The 26,254-nt window shown below is 46.3% G+C and overlaps 2 protein-coding genes across 2 annotated transcripts in view; one reads left to right on the top strand and one right to left on the bottom strand.

Annotated features, from left to right (window-relative positions):
- LOC307202605 (uncharacterized protein) overlaps positions 1–16,418 on the top strand; it is a 31,771-nt gene extending 15,353 nt beyond the window's left edge. Inside the window, exons 15-30 of the mRNA XM_079952719.1 lie at positions 288–458; positions 1,404–1,550; positions 1,681–1,730; positions 2,675–2,795; positions 3,648–3,733; positions 4,592–4,718; positions 5,199–5,389; positions 5,948–6,038; positions 6,162–6,303; positions 7,380–7,564; positions 7,889–8,044; positions 9,132–9,265; positions 9,939–10,069; positions 10,356–10,450; positions 11,314–12,943; positions 14,208–16,418. Coding sequence (XP_079808845.1) covers positions 288–458; positions 1,404–1,550; positions 1,681–1,730; positions 2,675–2,795; positions 3,648–3,733; positions 4,592–4,718; positions 5,199–5,389; positions 5,948–6,038; positions 6,162–6,303; positions 7,380–7,564; positions 7,889–8,044; positions 9,132–9,265; positions 9,939–10,069; positions 10,356–10,450; positions 11,314–12,943; positions 14,208–14,293 — 3,543 coding nt within the window. The 3' untranslated portion in view covers positions 14,294–16,418. The remainder of the gene's footprint in view (positions 1–287; positions 459–1,403; positions 1,551–1,680; positions 1,731–2,674; positions 2,796–3,647; positions 3,734–4,591; positions 4,719–5,198; positions 5,390–5,947; positions 6,039–6,161; positions 6,304–7,379; positions 7,565–7,888; positions 8,045–9,131; positions 9,266–9,938; positions 10,070–10,355; positions 10,451–11,313; positions 12,944–14,207) is intronic.
- A 1,140-nt stretch (positions 16,419–17,558) lies between these two features.
- Positions 17,559–26,254, bottom strand: part of LOC307202508 (mesothelin-like) — a 28,175-nt gene continuing 19,479 nt past the window's right edge. Inside the window, exons 18-20 of the mRNA XM_079952494.1 lie at positions 22,902–22,996; positions 21,742–21,931; positions 17,559–20,324 (exon numbers count right to left, since the gene is read on the bottom strand). Of these exons, the coding sequence (XP_079808620.1) occupies positions 20,227–20,324; positions 21,742–21,931; positions 22,902–22,996 (383 nt within the window). The 3' untranslated portion in view covers positions 17,559–20,226. The remainder of the gene's footprint in view (positions 20,325–21,741; positions 21,932–22,901; positions 22,997–26,254) is intronic.

The following is a 26,254-nucleotide window of genomic DNA, read 5'->3' on the forward strand; positions in this document are numbered from 1 at the left end:
TTCCTAGCCCTACTTGTAGATGTCAGGGTTTGAACCCAGGGCATTCTGCATGCAGCTCAGGTGCCCTACTGCTGAGCTACTGCCTTACCCCAAAGTGAAGGCACAGCAGCTGTGGGCAGTGGTTCAGTTTGGGCTCAGAGGGGTGTGGCAAGAGAATGACCAAAGTTGTTGGTGTTAAGAAGGGCATCATCTTGCACAGTCACCCCTGAAATCTGGGAACTGATATTGCAGGACAGTGCGATCCTCTCTGAAGCTCTGACCTTCCTCCTCTTTCCTTCTTACTGTAGCTGGATACCGCTGAGAAGTTTGAGAGACTTGGCACCCTGGCACAAGGGTTGCCCAGCAGCAGCTTTGACTCAATCTCAGCAGATTTGGCAATTCAGCTGGCAAAGAATGCCGCCTTCTTGAGTGCTCTCAGGCAAGGCTCCGAACACTTAAGGAAAGCCTTTGTTAGCAAGGTAAATGGGCTAAAGGGCACAGGAACAACCTTTGTAAATGTGTTGGGTTTTTTTGGAAGTGTCTTAGCTTAGGGGTTGGTTACTTTCAGTTTTACAAAAGCCAGAAAAGAAATAAAATTTATCCATCTGAATATACTTTGCAGATCAGGGAAATCTAAAGATTTGTACTGTTTTTAACGTTTCTGCTAGCTGTGGGGCATAGAAAGGTTTTTTTGTAGAGCCTTGCAATCTAGTAGGCCCAATAACTGGAAGCCCACTCTTTCCCTCAATGAGATTTCATCCGGCAAGACCCAAACATTTCTTCAAAGTCACAAGGACTAGAAACTTGTGCTCTGCTTTAAATGACAGCTGGGATTCTCAGGCTTCAGAAGCCCATACCTTTGACCAAATTCCTTGTTTTGCATAAGCCTACCGGTAGATAAAATAGCAGGCTGCAGTAGGAAGCTATTCAGTTATTTGGGGCAGAGCGATAATGCTCATATCATTAGATATGGGGTAGTCAACCTTTTTATACCTACCACCCACTAATGCATCTTCCTTCATGGTAAAATTTCCTTACTGCCCACCAGTGCTAGATGGAAGGAGGGTTCAGCTTGTGCCATAGAACCCCCTACTGCCCACCCTGAATCCTGAAACACCCACTAGTGTGCGGTAGGGATGAGGTTGACAACCCCTGTATTAGATAATCCTTCCCCAACCTCTTGCTCGCCATATGTTTTGGACTACAATTCCCCTTAGCCCCCATCCCCATGACCATTTTGGACTACAGCTATCATTAGCAAATCCATTTTGACTTTATCTTCCATCAGCCCCTGTGCTTGCTGAGACTTATGGGACTTGTAGTCCAAATCATTTGAAGGGCACTAGAATGGGGCAAAGCCGCATAAGATAAGCCATATTGGGGAACTCTGATTTGGTTCTATGACCTTTCCCTCAACCTTGTAGATCCTCTCAAACTCGTCCTCCCTCAGTGACATTCTGAATAATGTCCCAGATGATTTAGTGGACCACGTCCCAAATTCGCTACTGGTGATTCAAGGCAAGATCCCAGATCTCCACAAAATCAATGAGAAACAATGGTCCCCACAGCAGGTAATGACTCTGGTTTTTCTCTTGAACCCTGTTTGCCTTGGAGGTGGTGCATGGCAATTTGAGCCTGACAGGCCTGCTCTGCCATCTTGCTTCTTCCTTGCTACTGAATTGACCCCTCTCTTTGTTCTAGGCATCTGTTCTGTTTGGAGATGTGCTGTCCAGCACGGACAATTACACAGAGTGAGTTGTGGGCCCACAGTGGTGCAGGAGTGGAGAGACCCCTAGCCAGAATTATCTTAAAAAACAATTGTCCAGCATTTGACAACCTTTCCATTGGCTCCATGGATTTGAAGCCCTCTCCCTGGCTTAATCGAATTTGATTTAATTCTCCATACTAGAAATTTTCATTTTCAGCATCATTATTTATTTGATTTGTATACGACCCTTCATCTGAAGATCACAGGGAGGTTCACAACGTAAAAATGAGAACACAAAATACATTACGAAAAAGCAAAAAGCAAACCAATTACCCTCCTCTTCCCACAAACACATTTAAAAAGCCATAGATTGTTTAATCAGCCCAAGGCCTGGTTATAGAGAATTGTTTTTTCCTGGCGCCTAATATATATATATATATAATAAAGGCACCTAGTGAAATATGGTTGAGTTTTAAAATTTATACAGCGGTTGATGGTGAAAAAAGTACAAAACCTCAAAGTGGTTTGCCAAAAAAGGTAAAATGATAAAATTATCAATAAGAAAAATTAATACCAGAATTTTAAGACGTTCAAAATGTTAAAATAAGAATAGATTAAAAACAGATTAAAACTTTCATTGGCTTTCTAAGCACCTGGGCATGTCTAAACAAGAATATTTTTAGCAGGTGCCAAAAAGAGTACAGCAGAGACGCCTGCCTGATATCAATAGGCAGGGAGTTCCGAAGTGTAGAATCTGCCACACTAAAAGATGGCGTTCTTCCAAATGTGGAATGGGTGTTATGTGGCACCTGTAGAAGTGCCAATTCCACTGATCAAAGCGGTTGAGTGGACAGATATGGGGTATGGCGACCTCATAGGTTAACTGATCCCAAATTGATAAGGGTTTTATATGCTAACAGTAACATCTTGAACTTGGCTTGGTAGCAAATTGGCAGCGAAAGACTAATTCACCTCTGTGGCTTCTAGGCTTTCTGCATTCATCCTGCAAGGCTTCCAGTGCAATGTTGCCACCAAACTGACACCCGCACAGCTGCCCTCTTTGGTCCAAGAAGTGAAGATTAAAAATGCCAACCTGAGTGAGGAACAGGTGAGAGATGCAGATGGGATGCAAATGGGGCTGGATTGAGGACTCTTGCCCTCACTTCCCCTCAATCATAGGATTCAGGCAGGATGGTGCTGGTATGAGACAGGGGCCAAAGGAGTGCCAAACTGTATTAGTATGCTAGGGTGCTTTCTTGGCTGCTTCTGAATTTGGGGTCCTGTGCAAAGGAGGCCAGGAGAGCTCTCTTGTAAGACAGGGGTCACCAGTAGTGAGGTCAGAGAATTCCTCCCAAGACAGAAATAGGAGTGGAAATTACTGATGTTTGTTTATGCATCCTATGCCCAGAACCAAAATCAATCCAGCAAATACGATTGGCGTTCACTGTTGTTGTTGCTTCTATTTTGCAAACAACACACACTTACGTCCTCCGCATTTGCATTGTGTTTCCTTTGCATTGAAATGAATGGGGCAGGATATCATAACGACAACACAATGAATTACCTAAGTTACATAATTTCATCACAGGTGACAGCAAGATGAAAAACATAGTTTTGGGCGGAATACGAACTGCAGTAGAATGGAAGCAGTGCTGCACGGGGTGAAAAGAAGGCTATAGAAAATGGTGCCGCCTTATACTTACCAGCCTTATAGGCCTGTGGGTACATTTGAATTTTTGAGAGAGTGTAGTAGAACAGGTGGCACCCCCCACTGGGTGACTTCTCTCCCTCAGATCAGCCCTCCCTGCGAGATTCAGAAAGAGAGAAAGTGCACACCCAGACACCCAGTTTGTTTTTTCAAGCTTGATGTTGCACCGATCAGGGAATGGATAGGGGGTGAGATCCAGCTTTTATTTCATGAAGGATGTAAGGGGAGTAATTCTGGCTCTCTTCCCATCAGCTCTCCTGCATGGCAAAACTTCTCTCCAGAAACAACCAGGCAGCAAATTTCACCAGTTACCCACCCGATGTGCTGCTTTTCTTTCCGTGAGTAGCTCTGAGGAATTGTCTTCTCTGAGGAATTAAGTCAAGGGTCAGGAACTTTCTTTTGCTTTGTTTAGCTCTCTCACCAAATGTTGAAAGCACATCGAAAGCATATGGCTTTCTCCAAAGAACTTCAGTTCACCTCTCACAAAGCTACGATTCCCAGCAGCCTTGACAAACAACACTTCCTGGAATTCTTTAGAGCAGCACATGTGCTTTAAATGTATTAGGTGGTTGTGCTCATTCTCCAGACCTATCACTCAACACCAGTTGCTAGAAACCACAGGAGGGAGGGAAGAGTATCCCTTGTGCTTGAATCCTATTTGCGGGTTTCCCACTTGGGCATCTAGTTGGCCACTGTGAGACAGGACTAGATAGGCCATTGGCCGGATCCAGCAAGCTCTTCTTATGTTATTACTCCTCCTGTATGCCAATTTTAACATTATAGGACTCTCCTTCCCTGCCCCAAAGAACACAAAGATGAAAAATAACATTTAGGCTATCATTTTAGAACTTACATTGGAAGTTGAACAGAATCCATTCCAGAAGTCTGTTTGACTTCCAAAATATTTTGAAACCAAGGCGTGGCTTCCGATTAGCTGCAGGAAGCTCCTGCAGCCAATTGGAAGCCACGGAAGCTATGCCAGACATTCGGGTTCCAAAGAACGATTGCCAACTGGAACACTCATTTCGGGTTTGTGGTGTTTGGGAGCCAAAACAGACAAGTACCAAGGCTTTCGACAACCAAGGTATGACTGTAGTTAAAAGCTGGATATGGAGGAGTGGAAGCGTCTGTAGTACCAAACCTTTCCTGCACTCCTGCCCTGCCTCTCAAATAATGAAGATTCACGTATCTTCCAGTCTCAACAAAATAAATCATCAGAACTGTGAAGCGTTTTACACCCTGGCTTCCCAAGGGAATCTAACTCTGCTGGCCAACGGATCAACCCAAAGGAACAAACTCTTGGAGAATGCATTGAGTTGCTTTGTGAGTGATGCTCTTTCCTTATGCAAAGGCCATGTGGGGGGCGGTGGGGGAGGGGGACCACTTTCAGGCTGTCCCTATTTTCAAGTGGGAGTCAAACACATGCTGGCAAATTCAGGCGGCCACAATGAAAGTGATGGAGAAGGTGGTTGAGAAACACACAGGATAACACTTTATTTAATGCAATGTCATCTAACCTCCCCATAACCAAATAAGAAGGGATGCTGACCCAAGACATTTTGGCACCTGACGGAGACCCCAGCATGGCATCCCCCTCCCTGCCAGGGAAGAATGGGCGAGGGAAGATCTATATCAGGAAGAAGCGGGGGAAATAAAGATCTACATTGGGATCTGCTGCCCCTGTGGATCCTGGCCTCATGGGTGGCTGCCCCTGGTTCTGCCATTGCTGGAATGAACACTAGCAACTGTAAGAGCAAAATGGGCATGTTCCTTCTTTGGTCCTAATATTAAATATTTCACCAGAGAGTGGCGAATACCTCACTCAGCAAAGAGCAGCTGCGGAAGCTTGGAGCCCTCGTGTGTGACATGGATGCAGCCACCATTTTGGACTCTGACCCAACGGTCCTGGAGAACCTGAAACTGTGTCCTGATCTCACAGCTGCCCAGAGGATTGCCTTAAATGTGCTTCTGAGCAGTGGGAAGACTTCGCAAGGGTGAGCAACAGGGACAGACAAACCTTTCTGGTTTATGTTTGTTTTGCATGTGATGTGGGAGAAATTATCTTTGGGGGTTCAGTATGGAGGCTCACATGAAATACCTAGTTAGTCAGGCTTTATTCAGTAATGTATCACAGGACAGAGTCCAAAAGAGCCTGTCGGAGCATTCCATTTGCACATGCCCTATATAGGAAAAATGTACCATCTTGGCTGTATCATCTTCCAGCCAACCATCATCTGCCACCCAAACACTTCAGCCAACTCTTCAGCCAACCATAGTCCTTGAAAGCATTGACTCAACCCATATTTTCTTCTTTATTATTTTGACTATACCCAAAGAGCCCTCCCTGCACCTTATCTGGGAGTTGTTTTTCACTCTAGCATATCAGTTCAGCAAAAGAGGTGGGTCCATCTAGGTTGGTGAAGGCTATCTCTGATTGTGCTGTGCTGACTGTTGCCTTCTGGGAGTTGTAGTCCGAAAAAAACTAGAGGGTGGCAGGTTGGTCCAAGGATTCCATAAAGCAACTGAGGATTGTATGTCTCCATGTGACACAGGGCACCTGCATCTTGGGATGATGGAACCCTGGAAGATCTCGGGCCCCTTGCTTTGTACATAAACCGTACCACGTGGGACGCCATTAACAAGGTAGGGGGAGCAGAAGAGTCCCAGGCTTCACATGTTGTTGTTGTACCCCCCCCCCCGTAATTCCTTAAGATTTGCCATTGATGTACAGATTCAGGTGGATCTCCCCCTTTTTTTTTTACACAGGAAGAGAGACTGATCTTCTTCAGGAAGGTGGCAGATCTGTTTGACAGCCAAAGTGCTTCACAGAAAGCGAAAACAATCTTGTTCTTAAAGTCACTTGGATCGAAATCTGCTTCCCCTCCTCGGACTAGACGAGCACCAGAAAGTAAGAGAGAGAGAGAGAGAGAAAAGAAGAAGCTAGTTTATTGTCCATATCTATATATCTCTATCTCATTGTGAGATTGGAGGTACGTAGGTTATATGCCTGAGCCCCTCTCTAATTCCTGGATCCAGCATGAAATCAGTTCCTGGAATAGCCAGGCTAGCTTCCTGGTGAGGTAATGGTATGAGTCACTAAGGTAACAAAGGAAATGGCTCAGTGCCAAAGTCATTTAGAAAGACAACAGCCAGAGTTGAGGTGTGTGAGGGAGAAGTTAGAAGCAGGAAGTAGACTGGGCAGCTGAGAGACAGGTAAAGGTAAAGGGACCCCTAACCATTAGGTCCAGTCGTGGCCGACTCTGGAGTTTCGGTGCTCATCTCGCTTTATTGACCGAGGGGGCCGGCGTACAGCTTCCAGGTCATGTGGCCAGCATGACTAAGCTGCTTCTGGTGAACCAGAGCATTGCATGGAAACACCGTTTACCTTCCCACCAGAGCGGTACCTATTTATCTACTTGCACTTTGACGTGCTTTCGAACTGCTAGGTTGGCAGGAGCAGAGACCGAGCAACAGGAGCTCACCCTGTTGCGGGGATTCGAACCGCTGACCTTCTGATTGGCAAGCCCTAGGCTCTGTGGTTTAACCCACAGTGCCGCCCGCGTCCCCTGAGAGACAGAACCATGCCTAATTTCTGTTGGATCCAAGGCTGTGGCTATGGGAGAAGCAAGACCCTCTTGGGGTGTTAATGCTGTGAGCCCCTCCATCATAGTCTCAGGCTGTCTATATGTGTCAATAAACCATATATCCTAAATACCCCACAGTCTCCACATTCTGAGGTTGAAAAATGTCTGACTATGGAAGAGAAGCTCTATGTTGTATGACAGCCCTAGGTTAAGACATTTGTTTTATGTGGCAATTGTTTTAAAGTTGTATGTTTGGTGCATGGTAACAATTTGTATTAAAAGTCACAGGCTTTCTTGACTATTGATGGAGAGGGGGGGGGAAGCCAAAGAGACGGGTGATGGTTTCCCATAATTGCCAAGTTTGCAAGGTCATTCCCTGCCTGTGAAATTCTGCCAACAGCTTGCCGGTCCACTCCAGTCACAACCAGCTCACTGGAAGACCCGCTCTTCATCGTCCACTATGACAGCGCCCAGCAGTTTGATGCCTGCCTGAGCAATGAGGTTTTGAAAGCCAACTTGGTCCCACTGCTTGAGCAGCCGCTTCCGAACGACTACTTGACAGTAATTAAAAGGAAGCTGGACGAGGTAACTGAAGGGCCATTGATGTATCTGTGCACTGCAGTCTTTGCTCAATGATGCTGTGGCAATTTTAGGGCAGCCAGGTTGCTCTGGTTGTGGTGCCCTCACTACAATTGATCCAAATGTACCTTTTTCCTATCCAAGGAGGAGCTCAGAAACAGCTGGCTGTGCAAATTGGAAGCAGAAGAAGCTGGCTGTGCATGTCGCTGATTGGCTGCCACAGAAATGTCTGCAGCCTTTGCCTTACTGATGTTGGCCAAGGGTGATGGGTTTTCTAGCAAACAAGGTTGCTCGTTCCACAACTAATGAACTTCCTACCCTCTTTATTAGATCTACCCCAATGGGATTCCAGAGGACCACCTGAAGCTTCTTGGCTTCCTTTCACGCCTGTACAGCGCAGATGAGATTGGCAGGTGGAATATCACCTCCAGTGACACACTTGCCGCTTTGCTCAGCCGAAATAATGGGGCCTGGGAGATGGCTCAGGTAACATATATAAATGGGGGATGGGTGAACTCATTAAAGTCCAGTCGGTCCAGATTCTTTTTAAAATGAATTCATTTTTATCAGTTTTCATTACAGGTAAAACTGTATGACTACGGTAACAATAAAAGGCAACCTTCCCCAGAATAGCTCCCAAATCTGCATGCCACTAGGTCTGTCCACCTATCTCTGTACTGCCTACACGGACTGGCAGCAGGTCTCTGGACTTTCAGGCAGGGGGCATTCCCAGCCCTAGCTGGAGATGCCAGGGATTGAACCTGGGACCTTCTGCTTAGTGTCCCTGCAGTGTATCCAGTGGGGGGGGGGTATTGCTCTTGCTATTGCAACACTAAGGTCTTCTTTACAGAAATGATGATTCTAAGGAGCATTACTTTTTAAACACAGACTTCTCTTATTAACTGATAAGCTTTGCTCATAACAAACTAAACTCTGCTTTTACATTCAGGGAAGGAAAGGAAGAATGAAGCAGGAAAGCCCAGTTCTTTTTACTTTTCATACTAGTCAATGGGAGTTACAGAAAAAGCTACCACCTTATCTTAGGTCTTTCACCTTGTCAGTTCACATCACGACCTTAAAGGAATAGCAAAATAGTTTCAATGCCACCAAACTCAGTCTGCTCTCAGCCAATCACTGCCTTCCTTCCTTCCTTCCTTCCTTCCTTCCTTCCTTCCTTCCTTCCTTCCTTCCTTCCTTCCACCATTTGAGTAGGTGGCCCTGCCTGCCTGCCAGGCTCCTCTGCCCTCCTTAGCCTCAGAGTTGCTACTTGCAGAACTCAGCAGAGAGGAAGCCAAGGACAAAACTAGAATTGGTTAGCTCTGCCTGTCATTGGCTCTGGCGCTACCTACTGATGGCCTCCTGCCTTGCATCCTACCAGCCCCAATGGGCATCAGCCAAAACTGGTTCCTAGATGATGCAGATACATAAGGAATTACTCTAGCTGCTGGAACAAGCTTTTTACGTTGCCTGCCGCAGTCCTACAGCACTGTTGGATGTCAGAGCTAGATGTGCCACCACAGGTGACCCAGTGTGTCACTGTTCATGTCCTGAAACTGAACTCTTCATCTTGCAGCTCAGGCGACTGGTGTCAAGATACATGGAAGAAGGGGGCGCCCTCACGGGCCCATTACTTGACATGCTGGAGGGGAAATACCTCTGCTTTTTGGACGAAGATCAGCTGAAGCAAATAAACCCAGAAGCAATTCGGTAGGATGCTGCCTTGGGTGGGGTGGAGGGCTTTACTGCTAGAAACAAATATGGAAAGTACTGACTCAGAGCCAAGGGTATTTCTTTTCCTGGGCGAGCATATTCCCCACAACTATGACTTCAAACAATTGGCATTTGCAAGGTTTTTCTGCCTCCAACCGTGAAGGCAGAACATACCTCCATCATGGGTAGCAGCCACTGACAGAACTGTCATTAAAATGCCAAACCAAATTTCTTCTCCATCAGTTCCCTTGTTGAGCTCACTGCCAACTATGTTATAAAATGCACCCCTATGGAGCCATTTCATGCCATCCCAGCCATGTGAGATTTTCTCAGCAGAGAGACTCCTGTGTGACTGAGACAGCGTTTCAACGATCCAAAGTTCTGGCCAGGGGCTGACAATGTGGGTCTTCCCAATGGAACTGGCACCTTGCCAGACCCCAGGGTCAGACCTTCATAGGTGAGACCCAAGTTGCCAGTCCTTCTACTCAGGCATGTGGTTTGAGCATCAAGGCAAGCACACAGGGGCTGCTCAAGGAAAATGGGCAAAGGTTTCAATGTCCCTTGAACCAGCTATTATTTTGTGTCAGCAGCTAAGTTGCCTTCCAAGTCGATTGAAGCTTTTAAGCAGTTGTTTTGTCCAATCTCACCCCCTGTATTTTGCTTTGTGCAGGCATGCTGAGAAATTAGATATTTCTTCCTGTTCCCAAGGCAAGAAAGACATCCTCTATGAAAAAGCACGCACAGCCTTTGCAAGCCAAAATGGAACCAGTGCATATTATCCCCTAATTCAGCCATATCTAGGTGGGTACCTTAATTTTCCCGCAACTTTCCTCCATTCCACCATGGGCAACGAAGCTGCTTCCAGATGAACCTTCCCCTCCATAATTAAGGGAGTGCTTTCTTACATTTCTTAGAATCTGGACTACCTTTCTCTGAAATGGGTGCATTCCCAGTTTTTCTCAGACGTTGCCCCATTTTTATTTTAAAGGCAGCTTCTTCTTTTAAGTGGCTTTGGGGTTTCCATCCCACCTTGTTAAATATATGAGCTGCTCTGTTTCCCATTTCCTTTTCCTTTCCCCTTTTTAAGGTGGAGCTCCTGCTGAGGACCTGAAAAGGCTGGCTGGATCTCAGGTTGCGATGGATATTGCCACATTTGTTAATCTGAAGCCAGAAGAGCTACAGGTGAGTTGCTGCAGTTGGCTGAACTGTGTGGATTCTAAAGGCAGCCTTGGGCAAGACTTTGCCAACTCAACATTTCCCACCCATTCCATCAGTTAGGAAGTTTAAGCCAAAATGTGGAACTATCTGCCAGACCAACCTTCCCCATACTGGTGCCTTCTGGATGTTTTAGAACTACAGCTCCCCATCAACCCCAGCCAGCACAAGCTGATGGGAATTGTAGTCTAAAATGGCCATGCTGGCTGGGGACTGATGGGAGTTGTAGTCCAAAACAAGGCTGTCCTGGCTGGGGCTGATGGGAGTTGTAGCTCAAGACACCTGGAAGGCACCAGGTTGATGAAGGCTGTGCTAGACTCTTACAAGCGTAAAAACATTACAGTGTTATTTATTAATTAATTAAATTTGTGTACTGTCCTTCATCTGAAGAACTCAGGGTGGTTCACAGAGTATAAAAACACAAAATAAAAACACAAAATACATAATAAAAACAAGAACAAACCAAACCAACCCCCCCTCCCACAAACACATTTAAATGGACAATTAAGCAGAATGAACCATTATTTATCCTTTTCAGGGGACACTGCAGGGGGTGGGTGAGGAATAATTCCATGATATGGGGTGCAGGGTCTCTAACAGAGGATTCTCATTCTCACATCACCCACATCAAACTGTAATAGGAGATGCTACAATAATTGAAGAGTATTGGAACTGATGCTGGCTTGTAGTGTAGACCCAGGGTTGCATTTCTAATGCTTTTAAAGTGGAGAGAAGCAAGAGCAGACTAGAAAGGTCATTTTCTGGAGGAAATCATAATTAAAACACAGGGACCTGCCCGAATGAGCAAAGGTATCACAAATGTATTGCAGAAACTGAGCGTCCAGGATGTGAAAGGGTTGCTTGGTGTAAATTTGCCTGATTTGAAAGAAGTTGAGAATGATCCTTCGGTAGCTCTGTGGATCAAGAGCCATTTTCAGTCTGAGCTGGACACTCTTGAGATTGGTCTGAGAGGAGGGATGACCTCTCTGTCCTCCACAGCAACCAGCATCACAGTAGCAGATGCCTCCGAGTCTACAACACCCATTGACACTCCAACAGCTGATCCTCCTACTGCTCCCAGTACGGGGTCAACCTCATTTGCCACAAGTGACTCAGTGACTTCTGGTGACAATGCAGCAGTGTTCTCCAGCAGCAGTGCTGCTATGCAACCCCTTTCAACACCACTCTTTGAAACCAGCACTGCGGCCAATGAAACTTCTTTTGTCTCCACCAACATCACCCACACAAGGGTCGCCATAGATCCCAGAGTTGCTTTGTCCACCCAAGTCCCAGCTATCTCATCCAGTGTCACAGCTACTTCAGATGATACCATCAGTGGAACATCCGCCCCTCCCACAGCAAGAGATGTCAACACAACTACCCCTGGCAGAGGTTCAGCAGATTTCAGCGACACTGGAACTGATAGCACAACTTTTCCTACCATCTCGATAGACTCCACCATTGCAGTTTCCACCAAAATAATGGCTACCTCCTCCAATGTCACAACTGCCTCAAATGATACTGTCAGTGGAATACCTGACCCTACCTCTGCAACAGGCATCAACGTGACTGCCAACACCACACCAGCCTCCAACTCCACCACAATCAATGATACAAGTCTCCCTACCACTGCAGTGGACACAAACCTGACTGCCTCCACCAACACCACACCAATCTCCAACTCCACCACGATCAATGATACAAGTCTCCCTACCACTGCAATGGAGACCAACCTGACTGCCGCCACCAACACCACACCAGTCTCCAACACTACCACGATCAACGATACAAGTCTCCCTACCACTGCAATGGAGACCAACCTGACTGCCACCACCAACACCACACCAGTCTCCAACTCCACCACGATCAATGATACAAGTCTTCCTACCACTGCAATGGAGACCAATCTGACTGCTGCCATCAACACCACACCAGCGTCTGACACCACCACGATCAATGATACAAGTCTCCCTATCACTGCAATGGAGACCAATCTGACTGCCGCCATCAACACCACACCAGCCTCCGACACCACCACGATCAACGATACAGGTCTCCTTACCTCTGTCACCAATGTGACTACTGTCATCAGTGCAACTGTTTCCTACACACCTGCCATCAGCCCAAACCACACTCATAGTGCAAATGCAACCACAGTTGGCACTAGCAATGGAATTTCCGCTATGCCTGGCATGACTGCTACATCTTCTGAAAGGCCTTCAGCACCACCTAAGCCCATGCCCAATGCCACAACCCCAGCACCTCTCAGTGCTGCCACAAAAATGAAGGAAACGATGTCAACTGCTTCAAGCAAGACTACCGTTAATGTCCCAGAAACATCCCCTAAGACAGGAGTCTCACCTCAAACCACAAGGAGAGCCACCAGCAGAACCCCTTCGAGAACGAGACCACCATTGCAGCCAACACCCAATGGCTACATCAATCTTCAGCCGCTAAGTGGTAAGTGCCTGTGAAGTATCTGCTAAATATCTATCATGTCTAAGGGCAGGGAATCTCTACCTTAATAGCACCTTCATGGTGGAATGACCTCTGTGAAGGGACTAGACTGACTTATCGGGGGGAAACAATGTTCTAAATTATGAGGAAGGGCCATGGCTCAGTGGTAGAGCATCTGCTTTGTATGCAGAAAGTCCCTGGTTCAATTCCCGGAATCTCCAGATAGAGCTCAGTATGTCCAATGCCTAAAACCCTGGAATGCTGCTGCCAGTCAGTGTAGGCAATACTGAGCTGGATAGTCTGATGTGGTGCAAGGCAGCTTTCCTCCCACTGAAAAGGCTGTGGCTGAACAGACTTCCCTAACAACACCAGGCATATTAGCAGGGGAGGGTGAGAAAGTGCATTCAAGTTCATTCAAAATTTGATGTACACCATCTTTCACAGAACAGCTCTTGTGTTCTGAAAACAACAGCCCTTAAGGCTACATATGTGATATTTGGCCCAGAAAAGGTGGATTTGGTTCCCCTCCGAGGCCTAGTGGGTCTATGGAGGCTCCTCCAAAGTGTCTGAAGCTTAGAACAAAACCCTAGGTCAGGGGTCTGCAACCTTTAAGACAAAAAGAGCCACTTGGACCCACCCGTTTCCGAAGAAAAAAAAACTGGGAGCCGCAAAATTCGTCATTATAAAAATAACTGTTTTGTCACTTTTTTATTATTTCTTTGTTTGACCCCTCAGAATTACTCCTCCTCATAGAAATAAACGTTAAATTAACAAGTTACCTTTTTTTGTGTGTGTGTTCTTCACTCCCCTTCAAAACAGTGACCAGCGTACATGCCCCCTTTCAATGCAGTGACCAGCGTACATGCCCCTTACAATGTAGCGGGCAGGCGGGCAGGCGGGAAGGTGACGTCGGGATGGTGCGTGACTAACGCACGCACCGCCCCCATGCGACGTCACAGCCAGTACAGCGCCCGCCACAGTGGGGAGTGTCGGGGCGCACAATGCGCCTCCTCCCCTCGCTAGTATCCGCCCCGGAGCCGCGGCAAAGGTGTAAAAGAGCCACATGCGGCTCCGGAGCCGCAGGTTGCAGACCTCTGCCCTAGGTTATAGAAATCTGATCTCTATTTTGTACACTATTTTTTGCATAATTCATGGTGAGGAAAGGGCATTTACAGTGTAGAATTTCCAGCCTCTGGCAAATCTGAGGATCTTGAATGCAAAAGCAACAGTGGCTCATTTGAATTACCCCTCCGCTTTCTCCATCCAGGATCATCTTCCAGCTTAACCTCCACCTGTCTTCTTCTGACATTGTCCCTTGTGGTTGGAATCCCACTTCAGAGGAGGCTTCTCTGAGGGTATTTTTGCTTCCTCGCACCTCCCGACAGAAACTGGGGACGGCAAAGGCAAGAGCTTCGAAGTTCTACAAGGGGAGCCGTTTGGAACCCATGGATCAAACGCCAGTGCTCTCTGGACTGTGGGTCTCTTCTGACTTTTATGTGCATAGTAACTGCCCTGTGCCTAATGCAAATTTTGCCTGCTGCAAAGCTGCTGTGTTTCTCTCTACCCTCATTTTGTTATGGTGACACTTCCACACTCAAGGTAGTGCTGAGATCCAGCACCATCTTTCCTGTCCTCTGTGCATGCTGGATCCTGGTCTGTTGAGCCTCCTGGAACAGCTGTGCTCCTGAATTCCTTTCTGGGCCTGTGTTAGTAACCAGAACTGCACCATCAGCAGCTCAGGTTGGCTCCGAGCAAGGGGAAGCAAGAAGACTGGCTTTGCTCAGCCCATCCATTCAAGTCAGCTTGAAGAGTTGGGAACCTAGCAGAAAGCAAACCGCTTTCTCTGCCCCTTGGCTACTAGTAATGATGGCTGCCTTTTGCTTCCACAGTTGGAGACAGTCTGCCTCTGAATATCAGTTGCTGCAAATCACATGTGGAGAGTGGACTCCTGTCTCACCCAGGCCCTGCTTGTGCTGGTTAAGTGGCCAGGCTGTTCTATTCAGAGACCCAGTTCTGTTTCATTCAGTTCACATTTAAAGGCAAACCTACTTAGTCTGCACTTTCTGAATCAGTGCAAAAACTGAAACACAGCCATCCTTTGAAATTTGCACTTCTCTGAATTTTGCAATCTAGTGCGCCAACCAACTCATGTTTACAAAAATGCATCTGTTTTGGAGAATTGTGCATTAAAATGAAACTAACATTAAAAAATGCATTGTATTAGGGAAAATTGCTTGCAAAACATGTGCTTGAGTCAAAGCTGCATAGAGAAATGTGTTTATTAGGATAAATGCACAAAGAGTACATTAGTTTTTTAAAAAATGGCAAATTTGTAGAAATGTGGACAATTGAATATAAGATTGAAAAAATGAGAACTGAGAGAACTCAAATTGACATGTCCCTTCCCAGTTCTTCCTTCCCTTTGTGGGCAGCCTATAGCACAAGATCTGAGTCCCATCCATCTATAATTACACAACCTGAATTTTCTGGCATGTGACTGAACCACATCCGAAAACAGAAACTGCTTGGAAGCATCCAGTGTCTTGAATGCTGGGGAATGTTGATTATCATGCAGCAGAGGCACTACCTTGAAAGGAAGGAGGCATCTTAATCCTATGTTAACCCTAAATCAGAACTCTGTATATTTTGTGCTATACTGCGTATTAGCAATAGGTATTTTCATTGGACTTGGCTGTAGCATGTTGGCCAAAGTTTCAGGGAACATCAGGTACCAATCACCAAAACCAGAAGCTTGAGAAACTTGTAGTGGCTGATAAAAAACAACAACATATTTCTGCCCAACTGCTAAATTCAGGAGGTGGGAATATTGAGTGTGTCCTTATTCAAAACTGCCATGATCCAGATGAGCATTAGTCACATTGAAGAATGGGAGACAAATGTGATTCAGTTTGCATTTAAAGATGAAGCCACTTACTTTGCATTTTGCAAAACAATACGCGAACGGAAACTCAGCCATCCTTTGGAATTCACTTTTCCAGATTTTGCAAAGCAGTTCTCCAGCCAAGTAATATGTACAACGATGCATAAACAAGGGTAAAGTGTGAATAAAAATCCATATATTATCAAAAAATAACGTGGAAATGCAAGGGGGAAATTGCTTTGCAAAAATATGTATGTTCAGATAAATTAATATTACAATGCTGAAAAAATAATTGCAAACTGATATGGAAATGTGGGGAACAGAACTTGATTAGAAAAATGAGAAACTGATGGAATCCAAAATGACAGATATCACCCCGCCCTCTTTACCACTGAAAGAGTTTTAGGTTCTGATAGAAGTAATGGAAAGCTTACCTGAAGCTCTTAATTGATATAACTTCCAGACTCCATTGTATACCTCTCTAAATCTCATGCTCGTTGATCTTAAAAAAGTCCAGCTGTTTCCCTTCTCCATCCTAAACTGTTCAAGTTCCTTAATATCACAAAGTTGCTTTCTGCGGAAATGACTTTCTGTTTAATTTCAATAACGTGTTAAAAAATAAAAATTGGTTTTAATTTTGACCGGCTTTGATGTTTACACATTTCCTCCCCCTTTGGAATGCTGGGCTGGGAGGCAGAAGGGCTGGAGAGTGGGGGAAATAAACTGAATACGTATATCAACACAGTTTTTGACACAATGTCTACACAACTATGGGACGCGGATGGCGCTGTGGGCTAAACCACAGAGCCTAGGACTTGCTGATCAGAAGGTCAGCGGTTCGAATCCCTGCGACGGGGTGAGCTCCCGTTGCTCGGTCCCTGCTCCTGCCAACCTACCAGTTTGAAAGCACATCAAAGTGCAAGTAGATAAATAGGTACTGCTCCAATGGGAAGGTAAACGGTGTTTCCGTGTGCTGCTCTGGTTCACCAGAAGCGGTTTAGTCATGCTGGCCACATGACCCGGAAGCTGTACACCGGCTCCCTAGGCCAATAAAGCGAGAGCAGCACCGCAACCCTAGAGTCGGCCACGACTGGACCTAATGGTCAGGGGTCCCTTTACCTACACAACCATGTAAACTGAGGCCCAAATGAACTTTAACAACAACAACAACCCCTAGTGGCTAAAATTAGAGTGAGGGGGGGGGGTAAAAAGAATTATAAAATGCAGAATTATGTTCCTCCTACGTCAAGTTATACCTCTGCGTTATATTTTGACAGCTTCTAGAGTGCTGCAGGTTCTCCGTTCCTCCTTTTAAGGGAGTTCCCAACTTCAACACAGGCAGTGAGGAAGGGGTGAAGATGAGCAGCAAAATATGGGCAGGCCAGAAGAAAAGTGGGCACAGTGGTGGATATGTCCCTTTGTAGAGTAGGCTACATTCGACACACCCACACACCCTCTCTCTCTTTCCTCCATCCAGGCAAGCAAGAGGCATTATCAGAGTTCCAGTCATGCCAGAGCACTGGAGGGTGTGAGGCAGGGGCGCTGGTGGGTGTGGCCTAGGGAGAGGGGGTGTGGTCTGGGGAGGCTTGGAGAATCCTGAGGTCCATGTAGAGAGGCATGAGGTAGGGGGCACACACATGTGATCCTGTACCTGAGGTTCCCCAGCCCTGTTTTAGAAGTCAGTGTGACATCTTACACCAGGAATGCCAAAGACACAGCAGCCATATTAGAGAGGAAGACCAGATGTTTATTTTGCACAATACATATAAGCCATTTATATGAGTCAAAAGAACAGGTTATATAGCATCAGGTGTCCTTAGCATTCCCCAGCGGATTTTCTGTTATTGTCTTACCCTTTTCTAACACTGATCCCCAACCCGCCTGCCTTTGAGTTGCAGCCCTTTCACATTTTCCCAATTTACGAAGCAAGCAGGCACCTAGTCCTCAAGAGAAGCCTACCCTGCTAGACTGACGTAAGCCCCTCTCTTCCCAGGGCTAGAATCAGCTTACAATGCTTGTCCAGAAGGCTGCAACTATGCCTTCCAAGTCCATCTCACTTGCTCACCCAGTTGGTGCATAGTGACGGGCCCTGTCAGCAGACTGGTGTCTTCCCCCTGGTTAGAAAGAAGTCTTGAGCTCAGCAGGTTCTTCTTCATGGCCCAAGACAGTTCCAACCACAGCATTTCCCTTTACTCTCTTGGTTAGCTAGACTGACTATGACATTTCTGGAGACTTCAAGATGTCTGCTGTGAAGGCACTTCTGGTCAGCTGATTGATCATATGACTGCATAACGTGCATTCTGTGCATCAACAATCATACTGAAAGGATTGTGTGTGGCATTAGGAAATCCTATAGACTCATTCAGGGCCAACCCACCCATGAGGTAAGTTGAGGCAACTGCCTCAGGCGGCAGGATTCAGAGGGGCAGTGGGTCCCAATATAGAACTTTAGTTCTCCTTTGTTCCTGTTTTCAATCTTCACTCCAATCTTCTTCCCCAGTGGGGAGGGGAGCGCCATTTTTTGTTTTGCCTCAGGCTTCAAAATGTTTGGGGCTGGCCCTGGACTCATTGGTCTATTATGGAAAGTTTTATCTTTCTTGGTAGCTAAAAGGGGATTTTTGCTTAATGGACACCAATGTCCATTAATGGTGTCCATTAGGCATGGAGGTTCTCTTCATCTGCAGTGGGGAAAGAGGACTGAAAAAGGCAGGTTTTGCAAGAAAAGCAGACTTCACGTCACTGGACTTAACTGGGCAGAAGCAGCCTTGAGGAAAATAATGGGTTGTTGCTGATTTTTAGGATGCTGATAATGCTTGGAATTGCCTACTTCCTTTCTATCTCTTCTCTCTGTTAATAAACTGAAATCAATTCACACTTACTGAAGCTGGATGTGAACGGAAACAATGCTAGATTTCAAAATTTGCTACTGCTCTGAATTTAGTTGCCCAAACAAAAATGTATATATAAGTGAAATAACAAACCAGTGTGCATCATATTACATAGGAAGCTACCTGATAATGAGTTGGACCACTGGTTCATCTAGCTCAGTATTGTCCACACTGACTGGCAGTATCTCTCCAGGGTTTTAAGCAGGGAGTCTTTCTCAGCCCATCCCCATCTGGAGACGCCATGGGGGATGGGTGCCTTCTGCATGCAAAGCAGATGCTCTACAATTGAGCTGTGGTCCTTCCCCATATTAGGTGAAACTGCATTTCTCATAGTATATTTTTGCAAGCAAACTAAATTCTGAAATATTGGAATACTGGAAACTGATGCAGAAATGTGATAAACTCAGCTTAAGACTGGAAGAATGAGAAACAGAGGGAGGAAATGGAAACCGACAAATTCATCTAGCTCTAACCTCAACACAACACATCCATACTCTCTCCTCTGAAAGAAAAGCAACCCTCTAAACCTGCTCCTGAAATTTCTTCCAAGCTCAGAGAAAGTGAGAAGTATGGAACTCTGTGTTGCACAAAATCCCAAGGACTGCAGATTTAATTCCCACCCCTTCCCTGTTTGTCAAAGGCAGAGGAACGTAGGTCAGACTACTGGTCCAACTAACTCATTATTCTCTACACTGACTGGCAGCAGCTCCCTAGGATTTCAGGCGTGGTTCTCTACTAGCCTTGCTTGGAAGTGCCATGAAACCTGGGATCTTCTGTGTGCCAATCATCCGCTCTCCCCACTGAGCTGTGGCCTTTCTGCTTGAAAATATTTGGGCATTGCCTGGTTAAGCTTAAAGCCCGGGAACTGTGTGGGATGAGCAGCCACCACTTCAGAAGGTGGTGCTTTAGAGCTCAAAGTTGCTCCTTGCTGCACCCCCTATAGCTTACAGAAACAAACCATGTAAGTTGGACAAAAGCAGCTAATTCTACATTATCTGCATAATTTATACAGGTCCTGGTGTCTCATCATAGCTCAGGCTATGAAGCTCCTACTTTGCAAATGATATTGCTGCATGAATGAAGCATTCTACATATTATTATTATTATTTATTAAACACCCATCCTTTACCCTAAGATCCCAGGGTGGCTTACATATCTATATATGTATGTCTGTATATATACACACACACACACACAGTCGCACCTTGGATCCCGAACACCTTGTGAGTCAAACGTTTTGGCTCCCGAATGCTGCAAACCCGGAAGTGAGTGTTCCGGTTTGCGAACGGTCTTTGGAACACAAACATCCAACGCAGCTTCTGAACATTTTGGAAGTTGAATGGACTTCCAGAACTGATTCTGTTTGACTTCCTAAAATAATCTCCTTCACCCACTTCCCTAAGGGTATTCTTGTTCTTCCCACCACAGGCAAAGTTGAAAGTTGATAGAAAATGGCAGCAAAATGAGATTGATCATCATTACCACATTGCCCGTTTTTTGATTAGAGCAGGAGAGTTTCATGAAAGGAAAGAAGTCAGCAACAGAGTCAGGAGGAACGCAGGGAAGAGGTGCAGGAGATGGGCAATGGTGGTGGCACGGGGCGCTCCGGAGGTCTCTGGAGAAACAAGAAACAACATTGTTATGACTCTATAGTCAGATTCCTCATCTTTCAGAGAAAGGGTGAGAACTCTGAAGCAGGAGGGGACAGGCACAGGAAGCTAAGAAGAGCCTGCTGGATCAGGCCAATGCCCTGTCTAGTCCAGCATCCTGTTGTCATGGGATCAACCAGATGCCTTAATGTCTAGCCCACAAACAGGACCTCTGATTGCCAAAGCAACTCTCCCCTCCCACAGCTTCCAGTAACTGGAGTTCAGAACCATGGTGGTAGAGCACAACCATCATGGCTAGTATTAATCAATAGCCCTTGACTCCGGGAGACAAGTCATACATTTGAAGCACATGGCTCCCACCCAAAGAATCCTGGGAACTGTAGCGTACCCCCCACCCACAGAGCTACAGTTACCAGCACCCTGAACAAACAGCAGTACCCATGCGTTTTTGAGAGAGGCAATCTGATTTAAATGAGATTTAAGTGCATGGTGTGTACACAGTGTTTAACTTGGAGAAGACAGGATTAAGAGGCGATATGGCAGCCATCTCAAAACATTCAGAAGAGTTGTCAGTCATAGTGATGATGGAGCAAAATAGCTTTTCGTTGCTCCACAGAGTTGGACTCAAACCAATGGGTTTAAAGTACAAAAAAATAAAAATAAAAATAAAAATAAATGGGGCAGAGAGGGTATTTTTGGCTAAACTTAAGGAAGAATTTCTCAACAGTTTTAGTTGGTTGACAGTGGAAGTGACTCCCTTGGGAAGCGGCCAGTTCTCCTTTGTAAGAAGTTTTTAAACAGAACCTGGATGGCCATTGATCAGGGATGCTTTTGCAGTGGTTTGAATTAGCTAAACTTTGGGATCTCATCTAACTCTGTGGTGGTTTTGGGCTAGTCACTACCTTACTGGGTTGTTGTGCAATTAAGATGGGAGCAGGGCGGGGAATGTGCACTGTCTGAACTCCTTATAGGAAGGGCAGACTGCAAAAATAAATAAATGATGAAAAAATAAAGTAGTACATATATCTGTACAGTGGTACCTCGGATTACAAACACCTCGGGTTACAAACACTTCGGGTTACAGACTCCGCTAACCCAGAAGTAGTACCTCGGGTTGAGAACTTTGCCCCAGGATGAGAACGGAAATCGCATGGTGGCGGTGCGGCGGCAGTGGGAGGCCCCATTAGCTAAAGTGGTACCTCAGGTTAAGAACAGTTTCAGGTTAAGAACGGACCTCCGGAACGAATTAAGTTCATATCCAGAGGTACCACTGTATACACAAAAAAGACACCTGGAGACATTTTCATAATTCCTATATACTGATTCTCAAGCTGGAGAGCTTTTATTATTGTTGTGGATCATTTACCTCCTACATCATTGGAATTTAAACCCCCTCGAAAGCAAATGCCCCCCGTTTCTTACGTTTCTTTTCTTCGTCAGGCACAACAATGTATCCATCAGGGATCCCCCCTCGGAGCCCAAGGCCCAGGCTGTTCAGCTCAGACTGCTTCTGCTTCACGATCCAGTCTCTTACGAAGGGATCGTTCTCTTGAGTCTTCAGCTCTGCTAAATTCATCCCCAGCAAGTGTTTGACATCGGTGGGTTTTAGTTGCTGTGAAATGAGTCAAAGGGAGTTGGTTATAGGCAATGTCTACCCTGCTGGGATTCAAAAGCTCCAACTGCAAATGTAAGCGGCAAAGGATATATGTATATGTGTGTATGTGTATATGGCCCACTCTTTCTCTCTCTCTCGTTCACTGAGAGGAACTTCCAAAGTGTTCCGATTGTTGCCGTAGGTGCAAGTTTGTTAGCAACACTACTCCCGGTACAGTTACATGAGAAGGCTGGGGTGTGATCTATAGAAATCCCCCAGGGACTGATAGAGAAGCCCAGTCAAAGACTGAATTGTGCTCTGATAAATTTCATTTCATTTTATTTTGATGCTCTTTCTGAAGGTCGCTTTCCACAGCAAGCCCAGGATGTTTTGCCGCTTCAGGAGAAACAGAAAATACCACCCCCACCTCTTCCGCAGCCCCCTTCCTCTTCCTCCACAGTCCTCCCTCACTCCCTCCTCCCCTGAAGCCACAACCACCCTGTGCTGAAGGCAGGAGCAAAAGGAGGCCAGCGATATTATCCTAGCTATTGTCTTAACATCCTAGCTATTAATCCTGTTATAACATTCAAGGTGGCCAAGTTTTGTGCAGCAGCAATAAAAATACGACTTATAATAATTAGCACCCAGGATTAGTGTAATGTACCGACTGATGGACATTCCTGGGTCAGAAGGTTTCCTTTCTGACTGATAAATGATGACCCAGAACTGCCTTTTTTATGTATATGTGATTTTACATCATCTGATTTTGTCTTGAGTTTTTAAATTTTGTAATTGGTGTATTTGCCTTGATACTGGTCATTGGCTGTAATAAAATGACTTGTACTAGGTGATGGCGGGCATGGAGGAGGAGGCAGGGTGAGGAGGAGATGGCCGCCAGCCATATCTGCTGTCTGAGGCAACTGCCTCACCTTGCCTCATGGGCAGGCCAGCCCTGTCATCTTCAGCCCTACGGCGTTATCCCACTCACCATCACGGCATCCTTTCGCAAGCCCTTGAAAGTGTTGATGTCCATGTTGACATTATTTTTGCTGAGTGCCCTCAGATCCTCACCCGGAGCACCTCCTGAAAGAAGAAAACTTGGTGAAAACTTGATGGTTATACATTGTCCCATGTTGATGGCCTTTCAGCTGATTCCCTGGTGGCCCGCTGGAATGCGGAGTTAACCAGGGCTATTGACTGTTTGGCTCCGAAGCGCCCTCTCCGATTGCATGGAGCCCGGAGAGCCCCGTGGTTTTCCATGGATCTGAGGGCAATGAAACAATCTTTGAGACGGCTAGAGCGCCGGTGGCGGATAACTCATTCCGAATCTGATCGGACACAGGTTAGAGCTCAACGTCGAGCCTACCAAGTGGCGATAGCGACGGCGAAGAAGAATTTCTTCACCGCCTCTATTGCATCTGCAGAAAACAGCAGCAGGAGACTTTTTCAGGTGGTTCACAATTTAGTGGAACCACCTGTAACATCGGGGCCCAGTACGGGCCACATGTTCTCCTGCAATGATTTTGCAAAGTTTTTTGCAGATAAAATCGCTCAGATTCGGGAAGAAGTAGACTCCACCGTGGGAGCAGGGCCAGGGCGGGAGAGTGCTAGAGTTCTGTCTAGTCAAGTTGAGTGGGATCAATTCCAATCTGTTACCTCCGAGGATGTGGACAGGCTGCTTGGACGAGTGAAACCAACCACCTGTCTCCTGGATCCTTGCCCATCCTGGCTTATAAAAGCTAGCCGGGAAGGACTGGGCGATGGGCTTCGTGGGGTGGTGAATGCTTCCCTCCGTGAGGGAGCCTTCCCAGACCCGCTGAAAGAGGCAGTTATTAAACCGCTTCTTAAAAAACCATCTTTAGATGCGGCCACAACGGCCAACTATCGCCCAGTCTCAAATCTTCCATTCTTGGGCAAGGTGATAGAGCGAGCGGTTGCCGAACAACTCCAGGCACGCCTGGAAGAAGCGGACCATTTGGATCCCTTCCAGTCGGGATTCAGGCCTCATCATGGGACTGAAACTGCCTTGGTCGCACTGGTTGATGATCTCCGGTGGGCTAGGGACAAAGGTGAGAGCTGTTTCCTAGTTCTGCTGGATCTCTCAGCGGCGTTTGATACCATCGACCATAACATCCTTCTGGACCGTCTTGAGGGGCTGGGAGCTGGGGGCACTGTCCTACAGTGGTTCCGCTCCTTCCTCCTGGGCCGTGTTCAGAAAGTGGTGGTGGGGGATGAGTGTTCAGACCCCTGGGCTCTCATTTGTGGGGTGCCTCAGGGTTCTGTCCTCTCCCCCATGCTTTTCAACATCTACATGCAGCCGCTGGGAGAGATCATCAGGAGGTTTGGGCTGGGTGTTCATCAGTATGCAGATGATACCCAGCTCTACCTCTCTTTTAAATCAGAACCAGTGAGGGCAGTGAAGGTCCTGTGTGAGTGTCTGGAGGCGGTTGGAGGATGGATGGCGGCTAACAGATTGAGGTTGAATCCTGACAAGACAGAAGTACTGTTTCTGGGGGACAGGAGGCGGGCAGGTGTGGAGGATTCCCTGGTCCTGAATGGGGTAACTGTGCCCCTGAAGGACCAGGTGCGCAGCCTGGGAGTCATTTTGGACTCACAGCTGTCCATGTAGCACAGGTCAAATCTGTGTCCAGGGCAGCTGTTTACCAGCTCCATCTGGTACGTAGGCTGAGACCCTATCTGCCTGCGGACTGTCTCGCCAGAGTGGTGCATGCTCTGGTTATCTCCCGCTTGGACTACTGCAATGCACTCTATGTGGGGCTACCTTTGAAGGTGACTCGGAAACTACAACTAATCCAGAATGCGGCAGCTAGACTGGTGACTGGGAGCAGCCGCCGAGACCATATAACACCGGTCTTGAAAGACCTACATTGGCTCCCAGTATGTTTCCGAGCACAATTCAAAGTGTTGGTGCTGACCTTTAAAGCCCTAAACGGCCTCGGTCCAGTATACCTGAAGGAGCGTCTCCACTCCCATCATTCTGCCCGGACGCTGAGGTCCAGCGCCGAGGGCCTTCTGGCGGTTCCCTCATTGCGAGAAGCAAAGCTACAGGGAACCAGGCAGAGGGCCTTCTCGGTAGTGGCGCCCACCCTGTGGAACGCCCTTCCAGCAGATGTCAAAGCGATAAACAACTACCTGACATTCAAAAGACATCTTAAGGCAGCCCTGTTCAGGGAAGTTTTTAACGTGTGATTTTACTGTATTTTTGGTTTTTATGGAAGCCGCCCAGAGTGGCTGGGAAGGCCCAGCCAGATGGGCGGGATATAAATAATAAATTATTATTATTATTATTATTGTCAACCTTTCTTGAGTCAATGAAAGAGATCTTTTAGTTATGTTTAGAACTCAGTTGCAAAGTTCCCTAATAAAGGCAACTCTTTACATGTGGAAAGTACCCAACTCTTCACGGTGTCTTTAAATTCTCCAGTAGTCCCAGCTTTGGATCCAGCACAGAGCAAGCATGTCTCTGTGTCTCCAGCTTCTAGCCTGTTCCCAGTTCAGCTACTTTGGCTCTTGTTTTCCTGCCTAGCAGCTAGGTGAGGGGGCTGGAGGAAAAGCCCACCTATTAGCCTGTAGGGCGCTATCACTTAGTTGTAGCTCCTGCAACCCAGCTCGTTCTATTGGGATGCTCTTAAGTGGCCGGCTAAGGTCACCGTCTTACAAATAAACTTGTCTGACCAGGCCAGCAACCTCTGCTCTTAGATTCTAACCCTCACTGAGTACAGCACCCAATGAATTGGAAGGAGCTCAGGGTATTCAGACCAACCCCCATGAAACCCACAACATTGTTTTAATTTTCTCAGTCCTGCAAATAGGGATGGTGAGGAAATAAAATTTGATCCAAACCAGATATAATGGTGGTGTTCAAGGCTAGGGGTGGACAAATATACCAATTTCGGTTCTCTTGGTTTCTCATTTTTCCAAACTTAAATTATCTACATTTCTGCATCAGTTTGTGAGTTTTATTAAAAACAAAACAAAACACCCTCATAAAATTTTAGTGCAAAACTTTAGTGCAAAATTCTCCTAATAAAGAGTTGCATGCAGTTGTGACAACTATATGCATACTTGCAAGAAAATTTCTCCAATCTAATGCATCTTTGTATGTTATTTTCACTATGCTGTCATACACATACCCTAATATGTGCATTTGTTTTAAATTGACAAATTCTTCCATCTCTAAGTAAGAAGGTGGGCGGGAGGGCAGATTGAGGTTAGTGGGGCAGTGTCCCCATTTAACCGAATGGATGAGCTGATCAGCTGCTTTCAAGTTGCATTTCAACAAACTGCAATGCTCAGCCTAGACTGCAAAGGTGTTTCCGA

Source organism: Podarcis cretensis (assembly GCF_951804945.1).
Source record: "Podarcis cretensis genome assembly, chromosome: 14".
In the NCBI taxonomy this organism is placed as follows: Eukaryota; Metazoa; Chordata; class Lepidosauria; order Squamata; family Lacertidae; genus Podarcis; species Podarcis cretensis.